The sequence below is a fragment of the Pseudovirgaria hyperparasitica genome, assembly GCF_010093815.1.
Source record: "Pseudovirgaria hyperparasitica strain CBS 121739 unplaced genomic scaffold EJ05scaffold_5, whole genome shotgun sequence".
Taxonomy (NCBI): domain Eukaryota; kingdom Fungi; phylum Ascomycota; class Dothideomycetes; order Acrospermales; family Acrospermaceae; genus Pseudovirgaria; species Pseudovirgaria hyperparasitica.
Genome location: NW_022985553.1, coordinates 1,597,395 through 1,610,397, shown reverse-complemented (window position 1 = coordinate 1,610,397; position 13,003 = coordinate 1,597,395). Strand labels below are relative to the sequence as shown.

The window sequence follows — 13,003 nt, the reverse complement described above, 5'->3', positions numbered from 1 at the left end:
CATCCTCCTGAATCAAGATAGCCACGTTAATTCACACGCCCACACTCCTTCTCTTCGAAGAACTTTGCCAACACCCCACAGACCTCCCCAACCCTCATCTCGCTCTTGATCCCACCTCGAATCCACCCGGGCAGTTTCTCCTGGATTCGCTTCGTCCCGTACCTGCGATCCAGCATCATGATAGCCGCGTAATCGCCTTTATGTCTAATCGCTCTCCCAACGCTCTGGTTCACTGCCCGCATACATGCATTCTCATAGTACTCTCGCGCAGCATCCTTCCCACTTTGCCCACGGGAAGATGCAGTCTTCGACACATATTCCAGCTTGGCTTTCCACTCTGCGGTCTGGGAATTAGGAAAGGGTAGTCCGACAACGAGTACGCCGCGGCCCAATCGGTCGGAGAAGTTTATGCCTTCGCTGAGGGAGCCGCCGATGACGGCAAGGAGAAGCGCGCCACGGGAGGAGGCCGAGGAGAATATTTTGGAGGTGTAGGCTGCAAGGACGGTTTCTGTTGTGGCAGAGGCGGCCTTGGAGGTCTTGGATTTCGGAGAGCTTGGAGGTAGTACTGTTGCGTGTTGGCTGCGGGATTCGAGATAGATTGGTTTCGTGCTTTGCAGAGCGTCCCATATTGATTTTGAACCGAGTGAGGAAGACTTTTTCCATTGGGTTACGCAGCTGTCGAGATAAGTGTAGCTTGGGAAGAAGACTACTACACCGTCTGGTATATGTTCAATGAGTGACTTTATTGTGAGACCTAGGTCTTGAATCTATGGGATATTAGCAGGAGGACCTTAGGTAATTTTAGGGGTTAGAGAGTCACTAACCATGCCACTTGAGTTTCGCTTCTCATACGTGAAATCGAACGAAGCGCCAGAGGATCCCTGAACTATGGGCAGTGCAAGCAGGTTCGAGGCAGGAATGACATGTCCACAGGAGAGTGTCGTGATCCGAGAGGGAGGAACATATGAGAATAAGTGCTGGGTAAAATCACTCATAGGGGACATCGTTCCACCGACTAGGATAACCGATCTAGCCTCTTCTACGACTTCCTTAAAGTGATGGGTCGGATCAAGTAGGAGGTACTTGAGCTGCGCCTCGCCGTCTTGTTCCTTGGAATAGAAGAATTGCCCTTCTGACGATGGGTTCACCAAGGTAAGCAGAAAGCTCTGGACTTGCATGAGAACAGGGGTCGTTTTCGCACTCTGTGCGGCAGCTGGTTTCGATGGACCTTTCATGGGTCTTGCTGTAGTATCTTCATGGGCAATATAACCATCTACTTTCCTGGCGAGCTTGCTTTCTTGCAGGTATTTGTCCAGCTTGTAAATATTGATCTGATCAGCGCCTTTCCCAGTCATCATGGTCTGGACATCCACAGTTCCTTCATGAGAACCAGGAGTTTCCACTAATTTCTTCAGACACGCTATGAGCGAATCAAGCAGCCTGACTGTTTGCGCAACATATGTACGATTCTTGCCCTTCAGTCGATTCTTGAACTTCTGTAGATAAACCATGAGTTGTTCTCGTGCTTTGGCGAGTTGAGACAACGAGACTGATGCACTGTGAATGCCAGTGATGCTGTCGATGAGATTATGGGCTTCATCTATGATTACAACGTGACCTTTGAGCGACAGATCAAGGGCTTCGCGCGCGGAGCGCTGTAACAGGAGAGGGTAAGGCAATGTCACAATCTCGCTGGGCTTCACAGCAGATCTTGACGCGTAGTATGGACAGATACCAAATTTCCTTCCCATATTTCCAAGATCTTCAATGTCTCTGATGGTGGCAAGAGCATGGTCGCGAAAGTTTTGTACAACGGCCTCAGTTTCCTTCGTTGGGACGAAAGGACATTTACTTGTGGCTGCTGTGCTCGGCTGCTGTAATTCCATGCATCGTTCGTTGATCGCAGTAGCATTCCCAAGCTTATTTACTTTTGGGTTGATACATAAATTTTTCCTTGATCCGAGTGTGATGTGTTTGAAGCTCTCGCATACATCCTCGGCTGGGTCGTCTACGTTCTTTGCGACAGCAATTGCAGGCGGCATACTAACGCGACTTAGCTCTTTTGCAAATTGAGTAAGTTGGGAATGGGTTCTGGAACAGAAAAAAATCTTCATTTCGTCCTCGATTTCAGCTGCGTCTTCAATGCCAGAGTTTAGGCCTAGGGCTGACATTAAAGCGGCATTCTCAGCACTGATTCCATTCGTAGCAGCAGCTCTAGGTTTTTGCCAGGAGTCTTCGTCGCTATCGTAGTCCTGTAAGAGAAATTGGTCCTCACCCAATGTATCACTTGCCCCCTGGTCAAGTTTCTACATGCATGAGCTGCAGTCATTTGAAGAACGGGGATAGGAGACCTACTCGACGTTTGGTATAAGGCTCAGCATTCTCATACTGCTCACGAATAGATCTTTCCTTCTCGCGAATTCTCGAAAGCTTTTCTTCGAGCTCCTTGTGCCGTTGGGTTGCCTCGGTCCGTCTTTGCTTCTGTGCGTGCTCCCTTACCCATTCTGGCTCATCTTCATCTGTTTGTAATCAGACATGTAAATCAATATATTTGTAAAATTTACCGAACTCGACAGACGATACCCCGGTCTCGAATGTCTTCTTCTTTTCACCCCTCAGCCATGTAAGAGATCCACAGATAAGACTGAGAGACTTGCCCTAAATCAACATCAAAATTGTGCGCATCCATGTCGACAATGCATCACATACAGTTCCTATGGCGCAACTGTTAATTAGTGAGACAGTAATGACGAATATCCTTACCTGTCGGAGACTCGAAAATGCCAACTTTTCCTTCCTCTATGCAAGCATATAGTGCGGTCATGAATTGCTTCTGAATGTCATACGGCTCATACGGATGATGAAACTCGATTGCCGCCATATTCAGACTCTTCTGATAAATGCAATCTCGAGTTCAACGTCCTACTTTGCACTCCGCAGAAGTGACGCGACGAGACGCGTAAATATCACGCGCGATCCCGTGATCCTTGTATTAGTCATCTATGTCACAATATGGGGAGGCCAATTCGTAACTATCTCCAGTCCAGTAGCATTATCTAGGTCTGGTGTTCAATCCTGATTATATTGTTTGCTTCGATGCGGGCAACGAGATTGACCAAGAATATTAGTGTTTGGGCTGGATGGCTTATCGCCTGAGGCACTAACACCATCATTGAAGTCATGATATCATATATAAAACCACCTATACTCCATGGCCTTGCCCATTGGTCTCATTCGCAAAACTTGTTAGGAATTATTCATAAACAACATGGCTGCATCAGCACTTCGCTCCCCTATACTCTTCATCGGCCTCGCGAACCTCTTCGCAATCTCTGGATCGACATATATGCTCCGCAGCCATCATATCTATAATCTCGAAGAACACGAAGCGCGGATGGACGAGCTCGAGGGGACATTGAGAGGGCATATAGGACTTATCGAAGGGGCACTTGACAGACTGGAGGGAAATAAAGCAAAATCGGTCAAGGAGAAGTGAGCAACGACTATTCTCATTAAGACTTAGTAGGCTGAACTGCAACAGTGAGGAATTCTACACAGCAAGGGGTAAAGATGGGAAGAGGAAATAGAAAAGGGTCGTGACAGCATCACTGTCGCCGTTCTAGGACTAAGGTATCATGGTGTCCATTGCCTTTACATGAAGCGGCATTTTGTCGATGCAGGAAGCAGACCCGTTATGATCGACGCTGTTTCCGATTGGCATATCGATAGCGTAATTGTGTACATCTGATTGCGCTCATGGAACCGTCTGAAGCGATACATATATCGTAGGCAGATATCAGCACGAAGCTTTAAGATACGGCGCGCTGTTGTTTCAAATTACAAGCGTGTTAGATTAGAAAGTCTTTCTATGTCCCGGCCACTCACGTGCAAGATTTGCCGCCTTAGGCATCATTGCAACCCCCAAATCTTCTTGTGCGAAGCTTTCCTGAAGAATCAAAGAATCTTCTTTGACCGAACATGTCTGCTTCTCCTGCATCTATGTGAAACTTTAGCCAAATTCCTGCATGTTTTCCAATCTACGGCCAATCACGTCTCGAGCCGAATTGATGAGTCGCAGGGATAATTGAAATCCGGCGGAGGCCTATCGCGCTATAGTAGAGGTATCCTTGAATATTCATGCATTCTTGATGCGATTGAGCAAGGCTGATATCTCTTAGCTTGATTACATCTTACATGCCCGTTAGAGATACACATCTCTATCTGGGTGGCCAGATAACATCCAGCACGATGTAATGCATTATCTAGCCTCAAGAACGGGCCTCGTATTGAAGCATTACATATCACATCCGGTCGCGAAAGAGAACGACTCTGATGATGTATTTCCTGGCAAACGAACTATAAGCGCCCCGGCAAACGAATCATAGAGGAGCCCTCCACAGCGTGTCTTGGTTAGCCTGCATTTGAATCTGCGACCTGCGCCAGCATCCGTCGAGGCCCACTAAAGGAAGATCGACATGCCCACCACGAATGATAACGACTGCCCAGACAGCGTGCTACATGTGTATCCAGACACCCAACCTAACATCTGTCGCCGAGCCTCCATGGCTGAGCGTGATGGGCGGTTCCGCGCCCCCGATTCAGCAGTTCATCTTTTCTACTACAGCGCGCATCCTTGGTACCTGATTACCTTCCTCTTTCCGTATAGGGTTGACAGCTATTCACTGTGTATATAGAGGTGACTGGCATGGCGATGAACATGATACTGCGTCGCCAGTCCGGATTTCCTCCCCAACAGCGGGAACTTGCATTTGTTGCTCTTTGAAAGCACCGAATCCCTGAACCATCAAAGCCGATACTATCCACGACCATGAAGGGATTCATTGCTGTCTCCGTAGCTCTTGCGACAGTCGCTGGTGCTCTACCAGCGCCTGTGCCAGCGCCTCCAAACGTTCCATCTGCCTCGCAAGCGCAGACACAGTTGAACGGCCTGACTGTCAAAGCCCAGGGGGCTCAGGATGGTTACTCTCGTGATTTGTTTCCGCACTGGATCACTCAGAGCGGGTATGTCTCTGTATCTACGACATGTAATAATATGACAGATGCTTACCACATCCAGAACTTGCAACACTCGTGAGGTTGTCCTGAAGCGTGATGGCACAAACGTTGTCCAAGACTCTGCGTGCGCAGCTATCAGTGGCTCTTGGTTTAGTCCCTATGATGGTGCTACCTGGACTGCTGCAAGCGACGTCGACATTGACCATATGGTCCCTCTATCCAACGCATGGAAGTCTGGTGCCGCATCGTGGACGACCTCTCAACGTCAAGCTTTCGCCAACGACCTCACCAACCCTCAGCTCCTTGCTGTTACTGATAACGTCAACCAGGCAAAGGGTGACAAGGGCCCTGAAGAGTGGAAGCCTCCGCTATGTGAGCTTTCTTTCTCTTGCTGAATTAAAAGCATACTGATTGATTGTCAGCTTCCTACTATTGCATCTACTCCAGGATGTGGATCAAGGTCAAGTCTGTTTACAGCCTGACCATCACCTCCGCCGAAAAGACTGCGCTACAGTCTATGCTGAATACTTGCTAAGCGTAGCATGAAGACTTCCATTCACTCTGTAAATACTTTCATGGCGTTTCGATGTTGCTGAGCAGGCTCCTGGCGTGAATAAGCCCACTGAGGAATTGCGATGAAAAGATCGCAATCACTTCCTCCTCAATCAATATAAAGAAATATTATCCATAGGTACATGCTGAACTCCTCTTCCCCGACAAGCTCGCTCAAATTTGTCGAGAGCGTTCGTTACCGACATTCTCGATATATCTCGCAGGGCAAGAGTCACGTGAAACAACAGATCCAAGATGATTGCTAATCCACATCATGGCAAATCTCATTACTAATTCACATATAAAGTCCCACTCTTCCAACTGCTATGCCCCAAACTTCTACAACTCAACGCCTCAGACTATCAATGCTATCCAAAATGGCAACATTCGACATCAAGATCATCTCCGACACTGTCTGCCCGTGCGCCCCCCCTGCATATCCATCCTTCCAAACGTTTCCGACACTAACGATATCCTCAGATGGTGCTACGTCGGCAAGAAGCGCCTTGAAGCCGGCATCGCCCTATACAAAGAACGTCACCCAGACTCCACCGCCACATTCTCCACCACCTGGGCCCCATTCTTCCTCAATCCAGCGGCACCCAAAGAGAGCGTCGACAAGCAAGCCATGTACGAATCTAAATTCGGCGTCGCCCGCGCACGCATGATGCAAGAGCGCCTCTCCAGTATCGGCGCGTCCCTCGGCATCAACTTCAAGTATGGGGGCCGCGTGGGCAACACACGTGACTCACACCGGCTGGTGCAGCTGGGCAAGGAGAAAGGTGCAGCGGTGCAGACGCGGGTTGTGGAGGAGCTGTTTGCGGCGTACTTTGAGAACGAGAGGGATCTCACGGATCATGCGGTGTTGCAGGCGGCGGGCGAGAGGGCTGGGTTGGATGCGGAGGAGGTTAGGGCGTGGCTTGCGAGTGATCAGGGGGGCGAGCGGGTTGATAGGGAGGCGCGGGAGGCACGGGAAGGCGAAGAGGTGACTGGAGTGCCGTATTTTGTGTTCCAGGGGAAGTATGCGATCGGAGGGGCGGAGGAGCCGGAGACGTTTGCGACACTTCTTGAGAAGGTCGCCGCTAAGGAACGTTTGTGATTTGTAACCCTCAAGTGCGTAGTCGATGGAGTCATACAGCAAGTGGCGTTCTTGGAAAGAAGTTCTGTACGCATTTTTACGAGTGCTCTCAGCATCTTGACTGATGTATAATTACCCCTGAAAACCATCGGATGCAGGCTAGATGTACCAGAGTCATTAGCTCTGGAACCTGGTCCATCATTGAAGACTATATTGTCGAAAGTAGTCGTAAAACGCAATGTGGTTTAAAAAGAGGAAACATTGTGATAGGCCTTGTTGCTAATTTGCTCATAACATGTATAGAACTTCCATTGATCTTAGGAATCTCTTCTTCGTCATATTTTGGGACTATGTCTGGGCTTCTTCACTATAGCTGCTGGCTCATAGGCTTGGAAGAAAGAGACGGAGAGAGAGGAATGATCAATTCGATTTTGAGGGCACAAATCTTCGGAATTGCTGCGCGAAATCATCATGAGCCACAAACTCTATCCATAGTTCCCCATCCTCCTAGCTTATATCTTTACGTACAGTACAGTTGGTAGTAGAAACATGACAATAGACTACTCACCATGACCGCAAAATTCCCAGACAGAAAGAACCGTTATCTCCAAAGCTGACTTTGGCAATAGTCGAAGAAGTCTAGGTCGGTATGTATTCTCTTCTTCCCCGTCAGAACTCCAAAAGAAATGTCGAGAAGTCGCCGAGGACTATATGTTTCCTGTTGCTTTTCTTCTGGCAAGGATGTAAAATATATTCGACGACAGGTTCTGCCTAGAACATTTCCGAAGGTAATAGCGTGAATCAGGGCAAGAAATATTGAGAACGTGAAAAGGGTGTATGTAGACTGTTGATCTTTGGATTCTGTCTGGGACGCTGTCGGTTATCGTTGACTACATTACAGGACCTGCGTGGCATCATGGACAGTTAGCCATGCAACAGAAGAGATCAAACAGTAGCAACAATCATGGAAGTAAGAGCGTTAAATCGTGAACCGAGTCTGCCAGACAATGACAGACTTGGGTAGAATAGTTTTATCTTAATACATCAAATATCGCTGACTCGTCTAGACTGGTGACCAGAAGGATACTTCGACTTCCAGTGAAACACCTTCAATGCTGATCCTCCGTACACTACATTAACACAATGACGCCCCTAACCAAACTTGTGTGTACAGGTAAACAGAGACGCCCATGAGTGCCCAGAGCCAGGCGCCGATCCTGCGTCGTGCTACCTTCGTTTGCGTTCGTCGACCTTACTTCTATGTCCTCGGTTCTTCAAATGAATCTCAAAGTTGTCAAGTGTAAGCTCGGGACCTGCAGTATATAATTTTCCTGGACAGTCATTACACCGTATTCGTGGAAGGAACTGATGTTTAATGTTGGGCGGTACGGGTGCACCTTGCGCCAATTCCAGTTTTTGTGATGCTCCGGTCGTCTTATCGACAGCGCTCCAGCGCATAGTGGCTTCAAAAGAATCTTCCTTATACCTACTTTGAAGAGCTCGGAGTGACGACACTAGCCATGGTGGAGGTGGAGGCTGATAGCGATCAGTAATTATATATGGAGAGGCACAAGGTATCATAAACTCACTGGTGTATAGTTAGCAGGTAGAGGATACGGGGCCTCTACCCGACCATCAGCAGAATACTGGACACTTTGCGACGGCGGGTTGTTATTGGAGTCGTCGGCCCCTCGCTGCTGAGGTGAAGGTTGTTGTTTCATGGCAGGCGACGGTGGAGGTAACATTCCAGATGCAGCAGGTGTACTACGTTGGGATGACGCTCTTTGCGGCATACGAGGCGTGCTTGCTGACGCTGTATGGATTCTTTTCCCTTGCTGAAGGCTTCGCATAGCTTCTCTGCCAATATGAAGCTTGACTACAAGAGTCTCTGCTATGCTTTCTTCTCGCTCAGGAAGACCGGAACGCCTTGAAGTGCGCGTCTCATGGTGGTGTAGAGTGGCAATTTCGGGGGTTGCAGATCGGCCTAGGTTGGCTCGCATGGCCGCCTGCGCTGCAGATGCAGCGCCTCTCATGCCTCTTGTACGGGCAGTACCACCAACCAGCTGCGAAGGAGCAGGTGATTCGGGGGCAGAATCAGACTCTTCACTCTCGTCTGAATCATCACCGCCGTCTAATCGACCAGTAACTCGTTTGCGTCCTGATGACCGAACAACCTTGTACAGCCGACTCCCGTCAAGGTTTTCTGCCGCTCCTGGTAATACAGAGGATACGATCAAGGTTCGGACTGTGCGCTGCCTATCCTTGAGGTCGGGCAGAACAGGTCCTCCGCGACGATTAACAGATCGTTTCTGCCTCCGTTGTTCTCTCAGCATCGAATGCTCGGTCCGCTCTAGCTCCGTCTCATTCAGTTCGTAAAGATATGGGGTGTAGTCTTTAGCATGTACCGAAAGGCGAAAGACGGAAGGGAGAGGTGACGGGAGAAGCGCGTCACGAACATCTGCATCCTCGATAGGCCTTCCGTCGAAAGGATGTCCGGTGATGTAAAGGCTCTTCGTGTAGATCTGGCATTGTTCTCTGATGGAGTGCGCAATCGCTGTTGCAAATTCCCCGGAGAGTGACAGTTCTCGAGCTGTCAGACTTGCAAACTCCTCCGGTGAATTCGATGGGTTGTTTAACTCCCACTCAAACTGATCCATAAGTGTATGCTGGCCGATCGTTATATTTAGTTTTATTAGAATGCGCATCTCATCGTTTTTGTATGCGTGGTAAGGTAGGTGCGGATCCAGGGCGTCCTCATCAATGTATATATGGGGATAAAAATCTTGAATCTGTTCAGTCATCTCGAAGAGAACTCTTTGCGCAACAGGAAGAGCCAATTCGCGAGGAACTCTAAAATCTTCGACCAAATTCTCCGCAAAGACTTCAGGGCGCGTTATTCGGTCGTGGAGGTTCCAAGTGAACGTGTCGCGCAGCCTTATCTTGTTGTCGAAATCAATATCCAAGCGTATAGGTACCAGCTCCTCCAACTGCTCCGCTTGTTGTTCCTTGTCTTTCCTCGATATATGCATGGCCCTCGCTCTCCGAGATCCAGGCCTTTTTTTCTTTTCAGGATATTCGAGTCTTGCAGGCCGCTGCTCTGTCAGACCATTGCCATATCCAAGGTAACCATAGCCAAAGACAGAACCAGGGTCTTCAAACTTTTGCTTTCTCATCGTGCCAAGATAGTATTCCCTCTCAGCTCGCTTAAAGAACATACGATTCCTGCTAATCTCTGCTTGGTCGTTCATCGCCGCCGCATGTAAAGAGTCGCGTTCGATATACTGGTGTAAAAGGTATTCCTGCAATGAGGGCTCTTTATCTTTCTCTGTATGCTTTGATGGAATTCGCGATCCTGATCTTGAACGCTTTCTCGATGAGCTACCGTTCGCCATTGGCGCGCCATCGCCGGGTGATTCATCTCGACGCGTGTGAGGCGGTGATATTACGCTTGGTTGAGACGCGACATTGACTCCCGATGCCTCCATCACAGCTTTGGCTTTCTCTTTCCCTGCCCATATTGCATCTCGCTGCTCGCTTTGAGATGAAGAATTGTCCGTGATAGATGAAGAGATGTTGGAGCTCTCTAGGGCGGATCCATTATGAATGGGCGCGTCCTGTGGCGGAGGCTGAGAGGGACCTTGCGCAGAGACGGGAGTCGGCATTGTGTAGGAATAGGTATACAGCTTTTATGGAAACCTGTGATAGGCTGAAGATGTGTTTACAGTGCGCGAGTCGGCTGGAGACGCGGTCAGCAACGTAATGTTATCAAAGACGTCGTCGCAACAAGCCATTGCGCCCAGCGCGAAGATGCAGAATTGAGGAGATGGATGACATGGGTGACGCGACTCGCAAACAAGACCATCAACGGCCTAAGACGAAGGGAGCGTGGGAACGACAAGCAGGAGTATACATACCAGAACGCGGCACATTTGCGTCTAATCCAGGCTCGGCGTAAAGGGGCAGCAGGCAGGTGGTAGGTGTAGCTGGGTGGAGCGGATGGGATGGGCAGCTGAGAGCAAGGACGCAGCAACCTAGCGAGGGCTGGACGGGCGGAGCGGACGGATTTCCTCCACCCCACAGACAATTTGGTTGAGGAGCGAACTGAGCGAGGGCGGGATTAACCAAGTGGCTTTGGTCGCAAAAAAACAAAAAGTCAGGTCAGCCTCCCGGATGTGACGCAGAGCACACTAAAATTCCTGTCCGTATGGGCGGTCTGATGTTTGGGCGATGGCGATGGCGATGGCGATCGGGTTCTGCGGCGAAGGGAAGCCGAAAGGTAAGGGGCGCTAAGGGTAATACGGTAATCAGTCAAGTCACCTGCAACAAAGCCTCGTCTACAGGTGCATATGCTCTCGGCGACCACCTCGACATTCCGTCGCTACTCTACTAGATTGGAGATAATTACTCCCTTTGCGCAGACTCTCAATCGAGTATGGCAGCATTAGCAATATACGAGTCGCAGATTACCAGGTCACGTGATAATAGTCGCGACTCGACAGCGAATCAGGAGTGCCAAGAACGAACACATAGTAAGTCAGTCATACAATATCACGGTGAGCGACGGGACTGGTAACAAGTTCTGCTCCATACGTAATACACCGGACGAATCGCCATTTGCCCCGGGCGCCTTGCGGAACCATACTGCAAACACTTGCAATCTAGAAGAGGAACCACCGTGAAATATGTCTCGAGGCCTAGTTGTACCCAGTGAACATGCTTGTCCCGCCAAAGGTTCCTAGTCCCCAAAAGAAGGCCTTAGAAGGACTGACCCGAGTGTACATCTATTATGCCTCTTAGATTTGATTTTGGCTCATATCGAAATGCCCTCAAATAAGAGGTCCTTCCTATGATGCACAGATAGTGCCTATAGAAATGTAGTCGCCGCTTAGAGAAGGGAGTCAAGGCGAGTGAAAACGCTTAAGCATGCCGCGACGACCTGTTGAGAGTTTAGCATGAGCTGGGAACTGGGAATACTCATATGAACATACCTCGACTTGAAGCTCTCTGTCCTTATTATTGTTGATCTCCTCGTTGACGACCTGCGCGAGGTTCGCGCCAACACCGCCGGAGCCTCCAGACCTTCGAGTGAAAGGCCATTGTGAGTATTCTGCAAGGAGTTCATCTACTTGTGCAAATGCCCGTTCTCTAGCTTCGTGTCCTAGTGTCGAAAGAGCATTTTCCAGAACATTGGCAGCATAAGCAGCACATACCATCGAGATAGTTCGTAGGTATCTGAACTCGGTTTCTTCAGGCAGAAATTGGCTTCCTTGTAGGACGACTGTTCGGCTGGTGAGAATGTTGCGAACACGCCTACGAATCTCTTCTTTAGCACCCCCATCTGCGACAGGATGTGTAGCCATATCAAAGAGTAAGAAGTTGCGTTTCTCCGTGCGCAGAATGCCTTTGTCAACGAGCCCTTTCGCCAGTCTTTCGCGAACTTGTTTCAATTGATAGCCGATCTTCATCAAATTCCAAGTTTCTCCTATGTGTAGAACCGAATTAGCGACATGGTAGAGGAACGGCAATATATTGCATCATGACCTACCGCTCATAAGATCTATCCACGAATTCACACTCATCTTTTCACTGGACTTCATCATTTTGAGCGCTTCGTCCAGTAGCACCTCGCCGGTGAGGGTATCATCTACCACCTCAATAACGCGGTCGGCCAGGGGGAAACGACGTCGGGAGGAGTCTTTTTGCATGCTCACACGACCACGTAACGCAAGCTCAATTACGATGCAACCACGAAGAGCGTATGAGATGTTGTCGTTCCAGAACGACAGATAGCCCTTTTGAGAATGGATATTAGCTTGGAGCCAGCAGTAAGTCTCAAGGGTGAGCAACCTGCTTGTCCTTGAGGCCCATAAGCAGCACTTCCTCCATCAATGTGAGCTTGGGTTGTTTGCTTCTTTCAGCATTTTCACTAATATCCCGTGGGTCGAATGCGATCTTGTGTCCGTTCTCTGAACTTTCGTATGATGTTTCCGGTGCCCTGTCTTCTGGTCTCTTAGGCGCAGGAGAACTGACGCGACTGCCATCCTCGCCATCGATGCCTCCACCTCCACCTCTTCGGCGGGTAAGCCCTGATGACGATGCCATATGGTGGCCGAGCTTTGTGTTGAGTGTCAACTTTTTGCAGACCGCTTATATGGAGTACCGGGCACGGGCGACTTTTGGGACTAGCTTGGGATAAGGGATCGCGTTCGCCGAGGTGTGAAGGAGGGAGGTATTGCGATATACAGAAATAGAAAAGCGAACGTAGTGATCAATGACACAATTCAGTAAATAGGAGGTTACGTAGTCACACAGATGTTGGACATCAGCCTGGCGTATTTGTAGAAGACACACCATGGC

General features: G+C 49.3%; 6 protein-coding genes across 6 annotated transcripts; 3 read left to right on the top strand and 3 right to left on the bottom strand.

Moving 5' to 3' along the window:
* Positions 1–13: 13 nt before the first annotated feature.
* Positions 14–2,928, bottom strand: EJ05DRAFT_463394 (ATP-dependent RNA helicase-like protein chl1). Its single transcript, XM_033742715.1, has 5 exons — positions 2,759–2,928; positions 2,565–2,658; positions 2,356–2,519; positions 825–2,306; positions 14–767 (listed from the first exon to the last, which is right to left on the bottom strand). Exons 1-5 carry the CDS (start codon positions 2,879–2,881, stop codon positions 27–29), a joined length of 2,604 nt encoding a protein of 867 aa, XP_033602461.1. The 5' UTR covers positions 2,882–2,928; the 3' UTR covers positions 14–26.
* Positions 2,929–3,060: 132 nt separating this feature from the next.
* EJ05DRAFT_475026 (uncharacterized protein) lies at positions 3,061–3,764 on the top strand. The gene has a single exon (XM_033743718.1). The coding sequence runs from the start codon at positions 3,269–3,271 to the stop codon at positions 3,494–3,496; it is 228 nt and encodes a 75-aa protein (XP_033602460.1). The 5' UTR covers positions 3,061–3,268; the 3' UTR covers positions 3,497–3,764.
* A 721-nt stretch (positions 3,765–4,485) lies between these two features.
* On the top strand, positions 4,486–5,697 carry EJ05DRAFT_318717 (uncharacterized protein). Its single transcript, XM_033740743.1, has 3 exons — positions 4,486–5,022; positions 5,078–5,388; positions 5,439–5,697. The coding sequence occupies exons 1-3, from the start codon at positions 4,829–4,831 to the stop codon at positions 5,549–5,551; spliced, it is 618 nt and encodes a 205-aa protein (XP_033602459.1). The 5' UTR covers positions 4,486–4,828; the 3' UTR covers positions 5,552–5,697.
* Positions 5,698–5,945: 248 nt separating this feature from the next.
* EJ05DRAFT_499196 (DSBA oxidoreductase) lies at positions 5,946–6,667 on the top strand (the record flags this gene model as incomplete). Its single annotated transcript, XM_033746792.1, has 2 exons — positions 5,946–5,989; positions 6,049–6,667. 2 exons carry the CDS (start codon positions 5,946–5,948, stop codon positions 6,665–6,667), a joined length of 663 nt encoding a protein of 220 aa, XP_033602458.1.
* Positions 6,668–7,511: 844 nt separating this feature from the next.
* On the bottom strand, positions 7,512–10,598 carry EJ05DRAFT_537183 (SNF5-domain-containing protein). Its single transcript, XM_033749365.1, has 2 exons — positions 8,236–10,598; positions 7,512–8,182 (listed from the first exon to the last, which is right to left on the bottom strand). Exons 1-2 carry the CDS (start codon positions 10,306–10,308, stop codon positions 7,874–7,876), a joined length of 2,382 nt encoding a protein of 793 aa, XP_033602457.1. The 5' UTR covers positions 10,309–10,598; the 3' UTR covers positions 7,512–7,873.
* A 557-nt stretch (positions 10,599–11,155) lies between these two features.
* EJ05DRAFT_475022 (vacuolar protein sorting-associated protein 74) lies at positions 11,156–12,966 on the bottom strand. The gene is made up of 4 exons (XM_033743717.1): positions 12,494–12,966; positions 12,192–12,438; positions 11,635–12,128; positions 11,156–11,582 (listed from the first exon to the last, which is right to left on the bottom strand). Exons 1-4 carry the CDS (start codon positions 12,746–12,748, stop codon positions 11,532–11,534), a joined length of 1,047 nt encoding a protein of 348 aa, XP_033602456.1. The 5' UTR covers positions 12,749–12,966; the 3' UTR covers positions 11,156–11,531.
* Between the last annotated feature and the right edge of the window lie 37 nt (positions 12,967–13,003).

Bases quoted from the DNA above. Each gene is read 5' to 3' on its own strand.
- EJ05DRAFT_463394 (XM_033742715.1), bottom strand. From the start codon at position 2,881: ATGGCGGCAATCGAGTTTCATCATCCGTATGAGCCGTATGACATTCAG. The intron at 2,659-2,758 runs GATATTCGTCAT...ATGTTGATTTAG, and splicing joins TCGAGTCTCCGACAGGTAAG to GGCAAGTCTCTCAGTCTTAT. The intron at 2,307-2,355 runs GTAGGTCTCCTA...TCATGCATGTAG, and splicing joins AGCCTTATACCAAACGTCGA to AAACTTGACCAGGGGGCAAG.
- EJ05DRAFT_475026 (XM_033743718.1), top strand. From the start codon at position 3,269: ATGGCTGCATCAGCACTTCGCTCCCCTATACTCTTCATCGGCCTCGCG.
- EJ05DRAFT_318717 (XM_033740743.1), top strand. From the start codon at position 4,829: ATGAAGGGATTCATTGCTGTCTCCGTAGCTCTTGCGACAGTCGCTGGT. The intron at 5,023-5,077 runs GTATGTCTCTGT...TACCACATCCAG, and splicing joins CACTGGATCACTCAGAGCGG to AACTTGCAACACTCGTGAGG. The intron at 5,389-5,438 runs GTGAGCTTTCTT...ATTGATTGTCAG, and splicing joins AGAGTGGAAGCCTCCGCTAT to CTTCCTACTATTGCATCTAC.
- EJ05DRAFT_537183 (XM_033749365.1), bottom strand. From the start codon at position 10,308: ATGCCGACTCCCGTCTCTGCGCAAGGTCCCTCTCAGCCTCCGCCACAG. The intron at 8,183-8,235 runs GTGAGTTTATGA...GATCGCTATCAG, and splicing joins TACCTGCTAACTATACACCA to CCTCCACCTCCACCATGGCT.
- EJ05DRAFT_475022 (XM_033743717.1), bottom strand. From the start codon at position 12,748: ATGGCATCGTCATCAGGGCTTACCCGCCGAAGAGGTGGAGGTGGAGGC. The intron at 12,439-12,493 runs GTTGCTCACCCT...CATTCTCAAAAG, and splicing joins TGGGCCTCAAGGACAAGCAG to GGCTATCTGTCGTTCTGGAA. The intron at 12,129-12,191 runs GTAGGTCATGAT...TTCTACACATAG, and splicing joins GTGGATAGATCTTATGAGCG to GAGAAACTTGGAATTTGATG.